General features: G+C 57.7%; 2 protein-coding genes across 5 annotated transcripts in view; both read right to left on the bottom strand.

The window, feature by feature from the left end:
* The window catches only part of SCARF2 (scavenger receptor class F member 2), a 119165-nt gene that overhangs the window by 8938 nt on the left and 90398 nt on the right, over positions 1-19829 (bottom strand). The gene's annotated exons all lie outside the window — the stretch shown is intronic.
* LOC135975789 (uncharacterized) lies at positions 3273-19829 on the bottom strand. 2 transcript variants are annotated; one of them, XR_010592836.1, is made up of 3 exons: positions 13109-19829; positions 10742-11656; positions 3273-4659 (listed from the first exon to the last, which is right to left on the bottom strand). XR_010592836.1 is itself a non-coding variant. In XM_065568262.1 (2 exons), the coding sequence occupies exon 2, from the start codon at positions 9977-9979 to the stop codon at positions 5054-5056; it is 4926 nt and encodes a 1641-aa protein (XP_065424334.1). In that variant the 5' UTR covers positions 9980-11656; positions 13109-19829; the 3' UTR covers positions 3273-5053. The 2 variants fall into 2 exon arrangements, 1 of the variants encoding a protein (XP_065424334.1); XM_065568262.1 differs by having other exon boundaries at positions 3273-11656.

Below are 19829 nucleotides of genomic sequence, written 5' to 3'. Positions count from 1 at the left end.
CCCCCCCGGATTGACCACAACCACGTAACACATTTTTATACATCACTCTCTTGTCTACACTAAGTGCTGAGCGGTGTTTAAAAGCACATTCGCACGCGTCTTGCTGGACAAACCCAGTCTAGACAAACCCAAAGTGCATTTCACTTTGTAAACAGTTCTGCTCCATCTCTCACTTTCTAGTTTCTATTCAAAATTTTCTTCAGCAAATACTTACCCTTTCTGACCAGCGACTGGCCCTCACTGTGCCTTGCTTATCTTAAAACATTTGGAGTTTTTATTTTCCTGGGTTTATAAGGCTTGTTTTGAGGATTATCACAATATCCCTGCACTGACAGGGACTCGCAGCCTTAGCTCCTCTTAACGTATTTTTTTTTCCTGGGAATTTCCTTGGGTTCTTTTATTGTAAAATTTCATCCATGAAACAAGAAACTCCCAGAGAATGTCCCCAGGGTTTATTTTTAATGATGTGATTATATGAAGTGTCAACCTCAGGTCGTATTTATTGTAACTTCCAGGGCCAGACTCACTAGTACGTTCTGGTTGCTCACCCCACTCTGGAGCAGTACAATGCAGCCATAGCATAAGGCCACTTCAGTGGGTGCGCACTGCTTTGTATCACCTAAAGCAATATAGAGCAACTGCGGTGTATGCCCCAGTTCCCTCTCCCTCCTGTACACCCCCCTGCACACACCCTAAACTCCTCCTCCTTCCTGTATCCCCGCACATACCTCAGATCCTCCTCCCCTCTGTAACCTGGGCATTCCCCTAGACACACACACAGACCCTGTAGAGAGCAGGGGACTTGCGTGGAACATTTAAAGGTCAATGGGCAGGAAATTGCTTCTTGCACGTCCTCCTCAGCTTCATAGATTCATAGATTCTAGGACTGGAAGGGACCTCGAGAGGTCATCGAGTCCAGTCCCCTGCCCGCATGGCAGGACCAAATACTGTCTAGACCATCCCTGATAGACATTTATCTAACCTACTCTTAAATATCTCCAGAGATGGAGATTCCACAACCTCCCTAGGCAATTTATTCCAGTGTTTAACCACCCTGACAGTTAGGAACTTTTTCCTAATGTCCAACCTAAACATTCCTTGCTGCAGTTTAAGCCCACTGCTTCTTGTCCTATCCTCAGAGGCTAAGGTGAACATTTTCTCCCTCCTCCTTATGACACCCTTTTAGATACCTGAAAACTGCTATCATGTCCCCTCTCAGTCTTCTCTTTTCCAAACTAAACTGCAAGACAGGAGCCCTGATCGTCAGGACCTACAGAGATTTGCAGCACTAAGACTCCCATTTGCAGACAGGAGATCTGCAGCACAAGGACTGCATGCCACAAGGGACCGTGCTTGGCCAGCAGACCCACAAGCATTGCCTACCTTTGGACCTCCATGGACCACTGCATTCTGAGGCTGCAGGAGAAGCCGAGAAGGGCTATTTTCAGCGGGACTGAGGACCATTAAAAAACAAACAAACCCTGAGGAAATTCTCACACACCAACTTGGCTGTGGTTGCTGGCACAGACAAGTAGGGTGAGCACATGTTACCTTCCAAGAACAGGAAAAACACACAAATACTGGAAACCCAGGCAAGGCGGGGTTACAACTGCACTTGTAGCACAAGTCACCAGACAATCCCCCTGGGGCAGAGGGCAGAATTAGGCTGGGTGCCTCGTGTCCAGACGTGCACCTGTCACTGCATTTCCTGGGGTTTGAATAGTGTTTGTGTTTGTTTTAATTCTAAGGCCCCTGCAAGGTACCCCTGTGCACTCCCAGCACTGACCTGCACCAGGAACTCCACCTGAACTGATGCATTCGCATGGGACCTTCAAATTACCCTGGATAAGACTCTAGAGAAGGCCAGTAGGGACCCTTCTGGCCTGGGCTTAGGAATTCTTTTCCATCTTTAATTTCTATACAGAATATAGAATAGACTCATAGAATATCAGGGTTGGAAGGGACCTCAGGAGGTCATCTAGTCCAACCCCCTGCTCAGAGCAGGACCAATCCCCAGACAGATATTTGCCCTAGATCCCTAAATGGCCCCCTCAAGGATTGAACTCACAACCCTGGGTCTAGCAGGCCAATGCTCAAACCACTGAGCTATCCTCCCCCCCAGCAGGCAGACTGGATGGTCTTGCACAGCTTTTTCATCTGTGATCCTGCACTGAAATGCTAATGTCTGTCACGGGCTGTCATAGGAACACAGGCCCTGTACAGCCCAGGTCACAGCAAGGTTCCCAGTGTCCTATCTTTGAAAGTGGCCACACCCAGCTGTCCAGAGGAAGGGGTAAGAACCCCCTACCAGACAATTCTGGAATTGCACATGCAGAGGGGAGTCAGAACAGTCCCAGTTTTTTAATCTCTCCTCATATGGAAGCTGTTCCATACCCCTAATCATTTTTTGTTTCCCTTCTCTGTACTTGTTCAATTCTAATATGTCTTTTTTGAGATGGGGTGACCAGAACTGCAAGCAGTATTCAAGATGTGGGCGTACCATGGATTTATATAGTGGCATTATGATATATTCTGTCTTATTATCTCTCCCTTCCCTAATGGTTCCTAACATTCTGTTAGCTTTTTTCATTCTTGCTGCACATCGAGTGGATGATTTCAGAGAACTATCCACAATGACTCCAAGATCTCTTTCTTGAGTGCTAACAGATAATTTAGACCCCATCACTTTGTATGTATAGTTGTGTATAAGTTCCAATGTGCATTACTTTGCATTTATCAACACTGAATTTCATCTGCTATTTTTTTGCCCAGTCACCCAGTTTTGGAAGATCCCTTTGTAACTCTTCATAGTCTGCTTTGGACTTAATTATCTTGAGTAATTTTGCATCATCTGCAAATTTTGTCCCTTTTCAAGATCATTGACAAATATGATGAACAGCATTGGCCCCAGCACAGCTCCTTTAGGGATCCCTCTATTTGCCTCTCTCCTTTGTGAAAAGTGACTGTTTATTCCTATCCTTTCCCCCCTATTGTTTATACACTGATCTATGAGAGAACCTTCCCTCTTATCCCATGACAGCTTACTTTGCTTAAGAGCCTTTGGTGAGGGACCTCGTCAAAGGCTTTCTGAAAGTCTAAGTACACTACATTCACTGTATCGCTGTTGTCTACATGTTTGTTGACAGCCTCAAAGAATTGGAATAGATTGGTGAGGCATGATTTCCTTTACAAAAACTGTGCTGATGCTTCCCCAACATACTGCGTTCATCTATGTGTCTGATAATTCTGTTCTTTACTATAGTTTCAATCAATTTGTCTGGTACTTTAGTTAGTACTCATTGGCTTGTAATTGCCAGGATCACCCCTGGAGCCTATTTTAAAAATCAGCATCACATTAGCTATCCTCCAGTCATCTGGTACAGAAGCTGATTTAAGTGATAGGTTACACGCCACAGTTAGTGGTTCTGCAATTTCATATTTGAGTTCCTTTAGAATTCTTGAGTGAATACCACCTGGTTCTGGTGACTTATTACTGTTTAATTTATCAATTTGTTCCAAAACCTCCTCTATTGGCACCTCAATCTGGGACAGTTCCTCAGATTAGTCATCTAAAGGAATGGCTCAGGTGTTGGAATCTCCCTCAGGTCCTCTGCAGTGACAGTAGATGCAAATTATTCATTGAGCTTCTCCACAGTGGCCTTGTCTTCTTTGGGTGCTCCGTTAGCACCTCAGTCATCCAGTGGCCCCACTGATTGTTTGGCAAACTTCCCGCTTCTGATGCTGTTAGTTTTTGTGTCTTTTGCTAGTTGCTCTTCACATTCTTTTTTGGCCTGTCCAATTATATGTTTACACTTGACTTGCCAGAGTTTATGCGCCTTTCTATTTTCCTCAGTGGGATTTGACTTCCAATTTTTAAGATGTCTTTTGGTCTCTAACTGCCTATTTTACTTTGTTTAGCCGTGGTGGCATTTTTTTTTTTTTGGTCCTCTTACTGTGTTTTTTATTTGGGGTATATATTGAGCCTCTATTATGGTATTTTAAAAAGTTCCCGTGCAACTTGCAGGCATTTCACTTGCGTGACTGTTCCTTTTAATTTCTGTTTAATTAGCCTCCTCATTTTGGTGTAGTTCCCCTGTTTGAAGTTAAATGCTACTCTCAAAGATGTTACATGTAATTACATTATGGTTGCTATTACCGAGTGGTTCATATATATTCACCTCTTGGACCAAATCAAGAATTGCCTCTCCCCTTGTGGGGTCCAGGAGTCGGACTAGCTGGTTCAATAAACAGTCATGAATGGTGACTAGAAATTTTATCTCTGCATCTTGTGCTGAGGTGACGTGTACCCAGTCAATAAGAGGATAGCTGAAATCCCCCATTATTATTGGGTTTTCTGGTTCTGTTGCCTCTCTAATGTCCCTGAGCATTTCACAATCACCATCACCATCCTGGTCAGGTGGTCAGTAGTATAGTCCTACTGCTATCCTCTTATTATTCAAGCACAGAATTTCTGTCCATAGCAATTCTATGGTACTGTTTGATTCATTTAAGATTTTTACTATATTTGACTCTGTGCTTTCTTTCACATACAGTGCCATTCACGCACCAGCAGGATCTACGCTCATTCCTGTATATTTTGTACCCTGGTATTACCATGTCTCATTGATTAGAATCGTTCCACCCAAGTTTCTGTGATGCCTATTGTTGCGGATTGTGGGGGAGTTAGGGCCCTGCACCCCTCTTCCCGAGATTCACTGCGACTCTCAGCCAACCAGTAAAGCAGAAGGTTTATTTAAGGACAGGAACACAGTCTCAAGCAGAGCGTGTAGGTACGACCAGACCCCCTCAATTAGGTCCCTCTGGGAGGTTCAGGGAGCTTAGACCCCAGCTTGGGGTTCCCTGCGTTGCACCACCCAGCCCCAACCGAAACTAAACTCCCCACTCCTCCCGCTGCTCCTCTCCCTTGTTCAGTCTCCCGGGCAGAAGGTGTTAATTCTCCCCACCCCCGTTCCTGGCTCAGGTTACAGCTCAGGTAGCTTCCTTCAAGGGAAGTCCCACATCCCCACTGCAACCCCCCTGCAACATTCCCAGGTCAAATCTGCCCTGCTCCCTGCTCCGTCACATCTCTCCCCCCTTCGAGACTGAACTGAGCGGGGTCACTCTGACCAGTGACCTGGGGAAGTTCAGGGCTCCCTCTCCGGGACAACGCGTCCGCTATCAGGTTGTCACGTCCCTTCACATGGACCACGTCCATGTCATAATCCTGCAGGAGCAGGCTCCATCTCAGGAGCTTGGCGTTGGCTCCTTTCATCTGGTGCAGCCAGGTCAGGGGAGAGTGGTCGGTGTGCACGGTGAAGTGACGCCCAAAGAGATATGGCTCTAGTTTCTTGAGGGCCCACACCATGGCCAGGCATTCCTTCTCGATGGCCGCGTAGTTCTGCTCCCGGGGTAGCAACTTCTTGCTCAGGTACACGATGGGGTGTCTCTCCCCCTTTTCATCCTCCTGCATTAACACCGCCCCCAGTCCTGTGTCTGAGGCGTCGGTGAACACCATAAAGGGCTTGTCAAAGTCTGGGTTTGCCAGAACTGGGCCACTGACCAGAGCCTCCTTCAGCGCCCGGAGGGCCTCCTGGCACTCCTCGGTCCAGACCACTTTGTCTGGCTTCCCCTTCTTGCACAGCTCAGTGATGGGGGCGGCTATGGCGCTAAAGTGGGGCACGAACCTCCGATAGTACCCTGCCATCCCAATAAAGGCTTGGACCTGCTTTTTGGTTTGAGGAGCGGGCCAGTCTCTGATCACCTCCACTTTGGCTGGTTCCGGCTTTAGGCAGCCGCTTCCCACCCGGTGGCCTAGGTAGGATACCTCAGCCATCCCCACCTTGCACTTCTCCGGTTTTACGGTCAGCCCAGCCTTCTGGAGTCGGTCCAGCACTTGTGTAACCTGGGATATGTGGTCCTCCCAGGTCTGGCTAAAGACACAGATGTCATCGATATACGCCACGGCAAAACTCTCCATCCCCCTCAGTAGCTGATCCACCAGGCGCTGGAAGGTGGCCGGCGCTCCCTTGAGGCCGAAGGGCAGGGTCAGGAACTCATAGAGCCCCAGAGGGGTGACAAAGGCCGATTTCAGCCTGGCATCTGCATCCAGCGGCACTTGCCAATAGCCCTTTGTAAGATCCAGGGTGGTAAGGTACCGAGCACCTCCCAGCTTGTCTAGGAGCTCGTCCGGCCTGGGCATGGGGTAGGCATCGGCTACAGTGATGGCATTGAGCTTCCGATAGTCCACACAGAACCGGATCGACCCGTCCTTTTTGGGGACCAGCACCACCGGCGAGGCCCAAGGGCTGGAAGACGGCTGGATCACCCCCAAAGCCAGCATGTCATTGACCTCTCTTTCCAGGTCCTGAGCAGTTTTCCCTGTGGCTCGGAAGGGGGAGCATTTTATAGGCGGGTGCGATCCTGTCTGCACCCGGTGGACAGTCAGATTAGTGCGTCCAGGCTGGTTGGAAAACAGCTGCTGGTACAGATGCAGCACCCCTCTGATCTCAGCTCGCTGGGCAGGGGTTAGCCGATCAGAGAGGGGAATTGCTTCCAGGGGGAAGCCAACTCTTGTCCCAGAGAATAGATCTACTAAAGGGTCATCTCCCTGCCCCTCCCACTGTCCACACACGGCCAATACCATATTCCCCCTGTCATAATATGGCTTCATCATATTCACATGGTACACCCGGTGGTGGTGTGCCCGGTTCGACATCTCCACCACATAGTTTACCTCGTTTAGTTGCTTGACAACCTTGAAGGGCCCTTCCCAGGCGGCCTGGAGTTTGTTTTTCCTCACGGGGATGAGGACCATCACCTGATCCCCAGTGGCGAAGGCGCGGGCCCGTGCTGTGCGGTCATACCAGACCTTCTGCTTCCTCTGGGCTCTGGCCAGATTCTCCCTGGCCAGGCCCATGAGCTCGGCAAGTCGTTCCCGGAAGGTCAGGACATACTCCACCACCGACTCTCCGTCAGGAGTGGCCTTCCCCTCCCATTCGTCTCTCATCAGGTCCAGGGGCCCCCTTACCCGCCTTCCATATAGCAGTTCGAAAGGCGAAAACCCGGTAGACTCCTGGGGTACCTCCCTGTACGCAAACAGCAGGTGAGGTAAGTACTTGTCCCAGTCCTGCGGGTGCTGATTCATAAATGTTTTCAGCATCATTTTTAGCGTCCCATTGAACCTCTCCACCAGCCCGTTGGATTGGGGGTGATATGCTGAGGCCCAGTTGTGCCGGACCCCACATCTCTCCCACAAGCACCGGAGTAGGGCCGACATGAAGTTGGACCCTTGGTCCGTCAAGACTTCCTTGGGGAACCCCACTCGGCTGAAAATGGTCAGCAGCGCATCCGCCACAGTGTCTGCTTCAATGGACGATAAGGGCACTGCCTCGGGGTAGCGGGTGGCGAAATCTACCACCACCAGGATGTATTTCTTCCCAGACCGGGTCGTCTTGCTGAGAGGTCCCACTATGTCCATGGCCACCTTCTGGAAAGGCTCCTCTATGATGGGCAAAGGTCTCAATGCTGCCTTCCCCTTGTCCCGGGCCTTCCCCACCCTCTGGCAGGGGTCACAGGATCGGCAGTACTGCCGGACGTTGGTGAAGACCCCGGGCCAGTAAAAGTTCTGTAGCAGCCTCTGCCTGGTGCGCCGGATCCCCTGGTGCCCTGCGAGAGGGATGTCATGGGCCAGGTACAGTAGCTTGTGGCGAAACTTCTGGGGAACCACCAGCTGCCTCCTGATCCCCCACGACTCCACTTCCCCCGGGGGAGCCCACTCTCGGTACAGGAACCCCTTCTCCCACAGGAACCTCTCCTTGCATCCTCTCCTCATGGTCTGTCCCACACTGAGGTCAGCCAGGCCCCTTAGCTTCCGCAGGGAGGGGTCCTTCTGCAACTCGGCCTGGAACTCGGCGGCTGAGGAAGGGATGGGGACCTGCTCCCTCTCGTCGGCTGGGTCGGAAGCCCCAGCCACCCCGCGGCCTGTCCTTGGGTGTTCCCTCCCCACCCGGGAAGGGTTCGGTGCCTCCGGTGGGACATCCCTCCCAAGGTCAGGGCGTAGTGCCCCTCGCCGGCTCTGGCTACGGGTCACGACTAAGGCGGTCTGGGGGCTGCTTGGCCAGTCCTCTAGGTCCCCCCCCATCAACACCTCAGTGGGCAAATGGTGGTGCACTCCCACGTCCTTGGGGCCCTCCTTGGCCCCCCATTTCAGGTGTACCCTCGCTACGGGAACCTTAAATGGGGTCCCGCCCACCCCGGTCAGGGTCAGGAAGGTGTTGGGCACCACCCGATCTGGGGCCACCACCTCGGGCCGGGCCAGTGTCACCTCTGCGCCCGTGTCCCAGTATCCATAAACTTTCTTCCCATCCACCTCCAGGGGAACAAGGCACTCGCTCCGCAGGGACAGCCCCGCGCCAACCCTGTAAACGGAGAACTTCGAATCCGGAGCATCTGGCCCTCCAGAGAAGCTGGCCGGGGGCCCTTCTCTCTCTTGAGCAGTTGATAAGCTGCCAGCCCCTCTTGCGTGGGAAGCCTGCCCCTCGTCCGTCTGGGCCGCTACCAAGTTAACCCGGTGCGGGTTCGGTCTGCTCAGTCTGTCCTGGAGCTTGGGGCACTGGGCCCGAACGTGGCCTCTTCGGCCGCAGTAATAGCAGCTCAGGTCCCGTGGGTCCCCTCGAGCCGGTCGGTTGTCCCTGATGCTGGGCCTTCCCCGTGGGAGGGGATTCCCCATATTCCCCCTTTGGGAGGTCCCAGGGTGACTCTCTCTCTGCATCGCGGCGGGCCTGTTCCTTTGGGGCTCCTCCCTGCCACCCCCTGACCGGCTCTTTACAAACTCATCAGCCAGCTGCCCGGCGTGTCGCGGGTTCTCTGGCTTTCTGTCCACCAACCACAGCCTCAGGTCGGATGGGCACCGCCCATACAGTTGCTCCAGTACCAGCAGTTTAATCAGGTCCTCCTTCGTCTGGGCCCCACCAGCCCACTTGCTGGCGTATCTTTCCATGCGGACGGCTAGTTGCAAATAGGAGATCTCAGGGGTTTTATCTTGACTCCGGAACCTTTCCCGGTACATCTCAGGAGTCAGCCCAAACTCTCGTAGCAGGGCCTTTTTGAATAGTTCGTAGTCCCCTTTCTCTGCCTCTCCCAGTTGGCGGTACAATGCCACGGATTTGGGGTCCAGTAAGGGGGTAAGGACCCGGAGTCTGTCCGCGGGATCCACCCGGTGCAGCTCGCAGGCCGTCTCAAAGGCCTCCAGGAAGTCATCCATGTCCTCCCCCTCCTTGTATGGGGCCATGATGCACTTATCAAAGCCCCGTGCAGTCCTGGGTCCCCCCTCACTCCCCGCAGCCGGGGGTTCGCTGCCCCTCAGTCTCGCCAGTTCCAGTTCATGCTGACGCTGTCTCTCATTCTCCTCCCGTTCACGCTGATGCTGTCTCTCATTCTCCTCCCGTTCATGCTGTCTCTGTCTCTCTTCACGCTGATGCTGTCTCTCTTTCTTCTCCCGTTCACGCTGATGCTGTCTCTCTTTCTCCTCCCGTTCATGCTGTCTCTGTCGTTCACGATCCTCCAGCTCTCTCAGTTTTAGCTCTTTCTCCCATTCCAGCCAATTCCGCTCCCCGGATGCCGAACGTCGCCGGGAGGATCCTCTGCTGGCCGGCGGGCTTCGCCGGGGGGACCCCCTGCTGGCCGGGGGGGTCACGGCGCCTTCGGTATTTGCTGGGCTCCTCCCCACCCTTCCCCTAGGCATAGGAAGGAGGGGTCTCGGGAAGCCCTCAGCAGCCGGCTGACCACTCCCAGCTGGGACAGACACTGGTGCCTGCGCTGCATTTGCCAGGCTGCTTCCCTGAGACACAGGGATCAGTTCATTCGCGCGATCTTCCGCCTCCAGCTGGGCAATGAGCTGTGCTTTGGTGAGCCTCCCAATGCGCAGCTGCCTCTGCTTGCACAGCTCCACCAGGTCGCTCTTAAGCCGCTTGGCATACATCTTCCTGCTGGCCACTCACCGGCCTGTGTGCTCACAGCTCCCCACAGTTCCCAGGGGGACCCCTAGTGTGCCAGCCCTTCTCGAGGTCACCGCTTCTCTGCCAGGGTCGAGCTGCAGACTCCTCCGCCCCTGGGACCACTCGCTGCGATCCCCCCGGGGGACCCTGTTACTGCAAAAGTCCTCCTCGCTGGTCACACACTCCCAGGGGTAATAACCGTCTCTCTCTCACTCTTCAGTACGCCTGGTCCCCGTCAATCCCCCTTCGTTTTACTGCTCCCCAGTCACTTACTGCAGGAAGCGCCGTCCACGGGGTGCAGTAGATCCCGCCGCTGCCACCAGTTGTTGCGGATTGTGGGGGAGTTAGGGCCCTGCACCCCTCTTCCCGAGATTCACTGCGACTCTCAGCCAACCAGTAAAGCAGAAGGTTTATTTAAGGACAGGAACACAGTCTCAAGCAGAGCGTGTAGGTACGACCAGACCCCCTCAATTAGGTCCCTCTGGGAGGTTCAGGGAGCTTAGACCCCAGCTTGGGGTTCCCTGCGTTGCACCACCCAGCCCCAACCGAAACTAAACTCCCCACTCCTCCCGCTGCTCCTCTCCCTTGTTCAGTCTCCCGGGCAGAAGGTGTTAATTCTCCCCACCCCCGTTCCTGGCTCAGGTTACAGCTCAGGTAGCTTCCTTCAAGGGAAGTCCCACATCCCCACTGCAACCCCCCTGCAACATTCCCAGGTCAAATCTGCCCTGCTCCCTGCTCCGTCACACCTATTATATCAATATCCACTCAAGTTCACCCATCTTAGTATTTAGACTTCTTGCATTTGCATACAAGCACTTACAAAATTTGTCAATATTTAGTTGTTTGCCTTCACGTGATGTAATTCAATGGGACTTTTTTTTGTTTGACTGTTTCTCTTCAGTTCCTACCAGTACTTTATCAACATCTATCCTCGCCTCCTTACAGTACTAGGTTATAGAGAATTTGTTAATAGATCCTTCCCTAAGGGATGTCTCTCTCTGAACCGTGTGCTCCTCCACATTCTCGGCTTTCACCCAGCCCTTAGTTTAAAACCTCTATGACCTTTTTAATTTGACATGCCAGCAATCTGATTCCATTTTGGTTTCAGAGGCGCCCATCCTCCTTTCCCAAAAGGTCCCCAGTTCCTAATTAACCTAATGCCCTCCTCCGTACACCCTCATCTCATCCACGCATTGAGACCCTGCAGTTCTGCCTGTCTATCTGGCCCTGCACATGGAACCAGAAGAATTTCAGAGAATGCTACCATGGAGGTCCTGGACTTTAATCTCTTACCTAGCAATCTACATTTGGTCTCCAGGACCTCTCTCCTACCTTTCCTTATTTCATTGGTACCTACATGTACCACGACCACCAGCTCCTCCCCAATACCTCACATACGTCTGTCTAGATGTCTCGAGAGATCTGCAATCTTTGCACCCGGTAGGCAATTCACCAGGTGGTTCTCCTGGTCATCACAATCCCATATATCTGTATTTTTAATGATGAAATCCCCCATTACTATTACCTGTCTCTTCCTCATAATTGGGGTCCCCTCCCTCAGAGAGGTGTTCTCAGTGTGAGAGGAGACCATGACATCATCTGGAAGGAGGAGCCCAACTATGGGATCACTTCCCTCTGCTCCAGCTTAATGTTCTCTTTCCCTGAGATAGGGTTACCATACGTCCGGATTTTCCCGGACATGTCCGGCTTTTGGGGGCTCAAATCCCCGTCCGGGGGGAAATCCCCAAAAGCCGGGCATGTCCGGGAAAATCGGGAGGGAGGGCTGGGCCGGGGTCGCGGGGCCGGGCGCGCGGTGCCGGGCCAGGGTCCAGGGGCGCAGTGCCGGGCCGGGGCCGCGGGGTCGGGCCGCCGAGGGGGTGCGCTGGGCCGCGGGGCCGGGAACCGGGGGGTCGGGCCGGGAGCAGGGCCGCCGGGGGGCTGCGCTGGGCCGCGGGGCCGGGAGCCGGGGGGTCGGGCCGGGAGCCGGGCCGCCGGGGGGCTGCGCTGGGCCGCGGGGCCGGGAGCCGGGGGGTCGGGCCGGGAGCCGGGCCGCCGGGGGGGTGCGCGGGGCTGGGGGGGTTCGCTGGGCCGGGGGGTCGGGCCGGGAGCCGGGCCGCCGGGGGGTGCGCTGGGCCGCGGGGCCGGGAGCCGGGGGGTCGGGCCGGGAGCCGGGCCGCCGGGGGGGTGCGCGGGGCCGGGGGGGTTCGCTGGGCCGGGGGGTCGGGCCGGGAGCCGGGCCGCCGGGGGGTGCGCTGGGCCGCGGGGCCAGGAGCCGGGGGGTCGGGCCGGGAGCCGGGCCGCCGGGGGGGTGCGCTGGGCCGGGGGGGTGCGCTGGGCCGCGGGGCCGGGGGGGTGCGCTGGGGCCGGGAGCCGGGGGGTCGGGCCGGGAGCCGGGCCGCCGGGGGGGTGCGCTGGGCCGCGGGGGTGCGCTGGGCCGCGGGGCCGGGAGCCGGGCCAGGAGCCGGGCAGCCGGGGGGGTGCGCTGGGCCGCGGGGCCGGGAGCCGGGGGGCCGGGAGCCGGGGGGTCGGGCCGGGAGCCGGGCCAGGAGCCGGGCAGCCGGGGGGGGTGCGCTGGGCCGCCGGGGCCAGGAGCCGGGGGGTGCGCTGGGCCGCCGGGGCCGGGAGCCGGGGGGGGTGCGCTGGGCCGCCGGGGGCCGGCCGGCAGTGCTGGGCGGGCCGGGGGTGGTTGGCCGGGGGCCAGGGCCGGCACCCCAGGGCCCGAGCCGACCCAGGCTGGAGCCGCCGGGGGGGCCAGCCTGGGCCGCACCTCCTCCCCCCACACCTCCCCTTACCTGCCCAGGCTTCCCGCGAATTAAATGTTCGCGGGAAGCAGGGGAGGGGGCGGAGACTTTGGGGAGGGGGCGGAGTTGGGGCGGGGCTGGGGGCGGGGCCAGGGCCCCGTGGAGTGTCCTCCTTTTGGAGGCACAAAATATGGTAACCCTACCCCACACCTCCCCTTACCTGCCCAGGCTTCCCGCGAATTAAATGTTCGCGGGAAGCAGGGGAGGGGGCGGAGACTTTGGGGAGGGGGCGGAGTTGGGGCGGGGCTGGGGGCGGGGCCAGGGCCCCGTGGAGTGTCCTCCTTTTGGAGGCACAAAATATGGTAACCCTACCTGAGACTTTCATCCTCCTCTACAGCACAGAGGCTGTCAGACTGGGGGTGCTGTGTCCCAGAAAGTCTCCTCTATGTACCTCTTTGCCTCCCTTAGCATCTCCAGTTTAGCCACTCTGGTCTCCAGAGCCCATACTGTGTCTCTTGAGGGCCAAGAGCTGCTTACCCTGAATACACACATACGCCACCAGCCCACAAGGCAGGTAATCCTACATGCTGCATTCGGTGCAATAACCTGCATAGCCCCCACTCTGCTGCTGGACTTCTGCCTGCATTCTCTTTACGCCTGCAGGGTTTCTTTTTGTTTGTGTGTTTTTTTGTTTGTGTGTGTGTGTGTTTCTTTGGGGGGCCGGGGCTACTGGCCTAAGTTTAGAGAATGTTTATTAGGCATATTTGGCTCTTACGTTCCCTCTCTAAATGCCCCCGCAAAACTCCACTGTTTGCTGCTCCTCTCTGCTAGCTCCTCTGGTCGCTTAGGAGCTGGCTTTAAAAACCCTTGTTCTCCCTGAGTTAGCCCCCCTCCTTCGTCTGGGATCCTACAGGGGATCAAAGGAAGCAGGTTAGAGCCTGGTCAGGAAGCTCTCAGCGGAGCCTAGTGGGCTGCTAGGCTCAGCTAGGGTGACCAGATGTCCCAATTTTATAGGGACAGTCCCGATTTTGGGGTCTTTTTCTTATATAGGCTCCTATTACCCCTCACCCCATCCCGATTTTTCACGCTTGCTGTCTGGTGACCCTAGGCTGAGCACACGGCCCCCCAGACAGACCACACTATATACTTCAATCAAGCAGCCCCACGGCAAGCAAACTTGCAGACAACAAACTCACTCCATGTGCCTCCTTCACCTGGAGAACTAACTCGCAACCTCCCGTTCGCTGCTCCTGTTCACTGGGTCCTGCCCTGCTAGAATCACTCTGTTTTTTCCTGCTGGCCCCTGTGGACTCATTCACGCCAGTGCAGAATAGGTGCAAAACGCTACTGCACCACAATGGGAGTGCCTTGCACTCCTGCGCATAGGTGCCAATGGCTACAGCCAGCTCGGATCTGACCCTCGGCCTGCCCCTGACTGACCCAGGCTCTGCCCTTCTCCGCTCCCGGGGATGAAGAACAGCACCAAGCTGGATCTGGCAAGAGGCACAACTGGACGCTGCAGGCCCACGAACGGGCATTGCTTGGGCTGTGTTCAAAATCCCAGTGGGGGTCGGGCGACGGGGCTGGTTTAGCGCCCAGCCTCTCCCGGAGCTCCCAAACCTCGGACCGGATTTGTGCTTGTTCCTCGAGGGGCTGAAGCCAGACTCCCAAATGGGAGGGCGTATGCCCCTTCCTCCCGACAGGCTGCACTTCTACTCCTAGCACTTCCCCTTCATCCCGCTGAGGAGCTGCGGGGGGATCGGCCTCCAGCCCACTCCGAAGCCAGGATAATAGTAAGACCACATGGCAAGGTCTGCAAGCCAAGGCAAACAGAGCAGCCTGTGACCAAAGCATTTCATTCCAATGAACTAACAGCCCCCTGGCAACACAAACAGTCTCTGCGGCTGCCTGCCTTCCCCTCGCCTTAGCGGGAGTACCGTGGGTGACAGCCGAGCATGGCTCCTTGGCCTTTTGCTCGGCTGGCCCTGAGGAGCCAGCCATGCTCCTGGGCAGAGAAGCCTTCCTGTAACGGTGCATTGCCGCTCAGCTAATTAAAGCCAGTCGAAGAGATAGTGGGGACTCTGCCCTTGACGGGTCGGGAGGAGCCGTGCCAGTCAGCCCGGGGCAATACCTGCTGAATGGGCGAGTGACGCTCGGGAGCTCAGCCGTAAGGCACAGCCTTTCACACAGCCAGGGCCCAAGAGGAGTTCTCCCTCCGTCTCCCTGTTTACACAAACGTCTGATTTGCAGCCTGCTCCAGGAAGCGCACACAGCTCCATTCATCCTTCCCCACCGGAGCCGCCGCTCTTCCAGAAAGGCCTGCTTCACTCGCTCCCATAAACCCAGCGTTTGTTATTGTTTCGGGGTAATGGTCCTCCCGCTTCGGTTCCCTTGGCTCCCAGCCACAGTCCTAGAGCTACAGCTCCGCCACGAGAAAGCAGCACCTCAGGAGAGCAGCGATCAGCGCTGCCGCCCGCAGTGGAGGGGAGCAGCAAGGCCCACGTGCCGCGGGCTCTTATTGAGAGCTGGCACCTGAGTGCCCCGGGCTTTGGGGGAACTGAGGCTGGGATGGGAATGGGGCGGCTCAGCTCTGCTTCAGTGCGGGGCTGGGGGAGGAAGTTACACCCCAACCACAGCACAGGGGCAATCACTCATTTATTACAACCCAACCCAAATGCATTGCAGGTAAGGCTCCCAGCCAACCTATCCCCACCGCCTCACTCTAGCTCCACTGTACAGCATGGGATGACAAGAAATATGCCCCTTTAAAGGGGGCTCCAGGGACAGATCGTGGATGGAACATGGGTACCAGAAGCAGTGCAAAGGTCCGGAAAGGCATTCCCACCCCCTGCGCAAACACCATCGGGATGTGTGCGAACCGCCTGGTGTTGCCCAGACTCTATCCTAGCAGCCAAGCTGCGGGCAGCTCCGTGGGACTAGGGTTACCATACGTCCGGATTTTCCCGGACATGTCCGGCTTTTTGGGCTCCAAATCCCCGTCCGGGGGGAAATCCCAAAAAGCCGGACATGTCCGGGAAAATCGGACATGCGGTCGGTGGCTCGGGTGCCTGGCCGGGGGCTCGGGGGGCCTGGCCGGGCCGGGGGCTCGGCCGGCGGTGCTCGGGGGGGCCCGGGGCCGGGCGGCTTGGCTGGCGGCTCGGGTGCCGAGCCGGGTGCTGGGCCGGGGGCTCGGCCGGCGGTGCTCGGGGCCGGGCGGCTCGGCCGGCGGCTCGGCCGGCGGTGCTCGGGGGGGCCCGGGGCCGGGCGGCTCGGGTGCCGGGCCGGGTGCCGGGCCGGGGGCTCGGCCGGCGGTGCTCGGGGGGGGGCCGGGGCCGGGCGGCTCGGGTGCCGGGCCGGGTGCCGGGCCGGGGGCTCGGCCGGCGGTGCTCGGGGGGGGGCCGGGGCCGGGCGGCTCGGGTGCCGGGCCGGGTGCCGGGCCGGGGGCTCGGCCGGCGGTGCTCGGGGGGGCCGGGTGCCGGGCCGGGGGCTCGGCCGGCGGTGCTCGGGGGGGCCCGGGGCCGGGCGGCTCGGGTGCCGGGCCGGGGGCTCGGCCGGCGGTGCTCGGGGGGGGCCGGGGCCGGGCGGCTCGGGTGCCGGGCCGGGTGCCGGGCCGGGGGCTCGGGCGGCGGTGCTCGGGGGGGCCGGGTGCCGGGCCGGGGGCTCGGCCGGCGGTGCTCGGGGGGGCCCGGGGCCGGGCGGCTCGGGTGCCGGGCCGGGTGCCGGGCCGGGGGCTCGGCCGGCGGTGCTCGGGGGGGCCGGGTGCCGGGCCGGGGGCTCGGCCGGCGGTGCTCGGGGGGGCCCGGGGCCGGGCGGCTCGGGTGCCGGGCCGGGTGCCGGGCCGGGGGCTCGGCCGGCGGTGCTCGGGGGGGGCCGGGGCCGGGCGGCTCGGGTGCCGGGCCGGGTGCCGGGCCGGGGGCTCGGGCGGCGGTGCTCGGGGGGGCCGGGTGCCGGGCCGGGGGCTCGGCCGGCGGTGCTCGGGGGGGCCCGGGGCCGGGTGGCTCGGGTGCCGGGCCGGGGGCTCGGCCGGCGGTGCTCGGGGGGGCCCGGGGCCGGGCGGCTCGGGTGCCGGGTGCCGGGCCGGGTGCTGGGCCGGGGGCTCGGCCGGCGGTGCTCGGGGGGGCCCGGTGCCGGACCGGGCCGGGGGGCTCGGCCGGCGGCTCGGGTGCCGGGCCGGGTGCCGGCGGTGCTCGGGGGGGCCCGGTGCCCGGGCCGGGCCGGGGGGCTCGGCCGGCGGCTCGGGTGCCGGGTGCCGGCGGTGCTCGGGGGGGCCGGGTGCCGGGCCGGGCCGGGGACTCGGGGGGCCGGGCCGGGGACTCGGGTGCCGGGTCGGGGACTCGGCCGGCGGTGCCGGGCCGGGCCGGGGGCTCGGGGGACGGGCTGGGGACCTGCGGTGCCGGGGGTGGGCCGCGCCTCCTCCCCCCACCCCCCCTTACCTGCTTCAGGCTTCCCGCGACTCAAATGTTCGCGGGAAGCAGGGGAGGGGGCGGAGACTTTGGGGAGGGGGCGGGGTTGGGGCGGGAGCGGGGGCGGGGCTGGGGCCCCTTTAAAGTGTCCTCCTTTTGGAGGCACTAAATATGGTAACCCTACGTGGGACACTTCGTGCAAATTATTCAGGGAGCTCTTTGGCAGACTTCCAAATCATTTGCATGTGACCATAAACTTCCAGGCAGTGACAGGGACATGGCAGTGAGTTGCACAGATTGTGGCAGCTGTGGTTGGAGCAGGTGAGCGGGTTCTGGAGAGGGTCTCAGGGGGATAGATGGGTCGGTGCTGGGGCATCTGGGAGAGGCTGCGGTAGGTGAGTGCATGGGTTTGCAGGTGGAGGTATCTGGTGGGCAGTTGGATGGGTGCTGGAGTTCCTGCAATGTGTGATGGCAGTTCCTGGGGGTACTGGAGTAACTGGAGGTTCTGGGTGCCTTTAGCAATGCTGCCAGCTATCACAGTTTTATTGCAAATCTCATAATAGTCGGTATTTTTCTAAAAGCCCTAGCTCCTGGAGTCAGGTGATTACAGGAGAATCTCACCTTGCATTAACAAAGGTTAAGGTCACATGTTCTCCACAGCCATGGCAGCTTTCACATTACACCTTGCTACTAGAACATGGGTACAAGGAGCAGTGCAAAGCTCTGCACTAAGTGTCACATGAAGCCACCCAAAACTTGGCAGCCATGATAGCATCTGCGTGCATCAACTCTGCATCGCTCATTATACGCATGTTCCATCAGCAGGGTGTAATATGAAAGCTGTCTGGGCTGTGGAGAAAAACGGGACCCTTCAAGACTCAACCCCCAGAAGGCAAATAAACATTTATTTTAAAAAATCCTGTGATATTTAAGCCCATGTCATGATTCTTGCACACTGGATTTTGGGTGTGCAGATCCTGCCAGCTCTCCTGCTCCAGATTTTGGTGGGATAAGCTCTGCATGGACACCCAGAGCAGGGCTTCTCGGCCCCCCCCACCCTCTGTGTGGCTGGGCAGGGTTGAGCAGGATCTTCATCTTTAACATGAACAAGGTGTTTCGCTGACAGCCCAGTCTGTATTTGGAGAATTTAAATTCTAAACGAGACCTCACTATTGTCAACCAACAGCACATTCCAACGGACAATTTGCACCTCTTTGTGTCTCCCGCCACATCACACATGACACACGATGGAAGCAACAGGAGATTCAGAAATGAACCACCACACTGTGACAGCAGGAAGGTTTTAACCCCCCCAGCACAAACATGAGCCAGGACAGATCAGCTAAGGCATCAGCAAGCAACTTCCACGAAGAAATTAAAGACTTGTTGAAAACTCCTCACATTGCTACACACAGCCCTGCCACCCACTGCAAAACTCACTGCTCCACATGGCCCTGCAATCCCACTGCAAAACTCATTGCTACACATGGCCCTGCAATCCCACTGCAAAACTCACTGCTCCACATGGCCCTGCCACCCACTGCAAAACTCACTGCTCCACATGGCCCTGCAATCCCACTGCAAAACTCACTGCTACACACGGCCCTGCCACCCATTGCAAAACTCACTGCTACACACGGCCCTGCCACCCACTGCAAAACTCACTGCTACACACGGCCTTGCCACCCACTGCAAGCTCCCAGCTCCACATGGTCCTGCAATCCCACTGCAAAACTCACTGCTCCACATGGCCCTGCCACCCACTGAAAAACTCATTGCTACACATGGCCTTGCAATCCCACTGCAAAACTCACTGCTACACATGGCCTTGCAATCCCACTGCAAAGTTCACTGCTCCACATGGCCCTGCAATCCCACTGCAAAGCTCACTGCTCCACACAGCCCTGCCACCCACTGCAAAACTCACTGCTCCACATGGCCCTGCAATCCCAGTGCAAAACTCACTGCTCCACATGGCCCTGCAATCCCACTGCAAAACTCACTGCCCCACATGGCCCTGCCACCCACTGCAAAACTCACTGCTCCACATGGCCCTGCAATCCCACTGCAAAACTCACTGCTCCACATGGCCCTGCAACCCCATTGTAAAACTCTCTGCTCTCATTGCCACACACGGCCCTGCACTCTCTTCTTCAGACTGAAACGGAGGCGAAGGGACTTTGCACGGAGTACAGAAGGGGAATACTCCGGAACACACACAATGGCACACAGCACAACACAACATAGCACATGCATACTTTACATCCAGCACCACATACAACCCCATCAGTTTATCCATTGCAACGCAATACAACAAACACACATTACACCTCCTTCAACATATACATACCATGCATTCAGACATCACAACAGCAAATACAGCATAATCTAGTTTTAGCAGGGCACACATTCCACACTTGGGCCCCATAGCAGCTGGAGTCGGGGGGCCAATAGCTCCTTGCAGCAGGACCGTGAAGTTTCCTGTGCCACACAGGGTGAGCGTACTCTGAGCAGCTGGCAATGGAGTTGGGATTGATACTTGGTTGTTGATTGCCGAGGGCCCCTTAGCTGTTGATTTGCTTGTTGCTAGCCTTGGGGGATAGTGGGTTGTCTAGGTTGGAGCCTTCTGCTCCTTCCACAGCTGGGTTAGGGGCTGGAAAACACACACCAGAGCAGTTAATGAGCCCTAC

The sequence above is a fragment of the Chrysemys picta genome, chromosome 15 (genome assembly GCF_011386835.1).
Source record: "Chrysemys picta bellii isolate R12L10 chromosome 15, ASM1138683v2, whole genome shotgun sequence".
Taxonomy (NCBI): domain Eukaryota; kingdom Metazoa; phylum Chordata; order Testudines; family Emydidae; genus Chrysemys; species Chrysemys picta.
The sequence above is the reverse complement of the archived record's forward strand: the minus strand, read 5'-3'. Positions and strand labels throughout refer to the sequence as shown.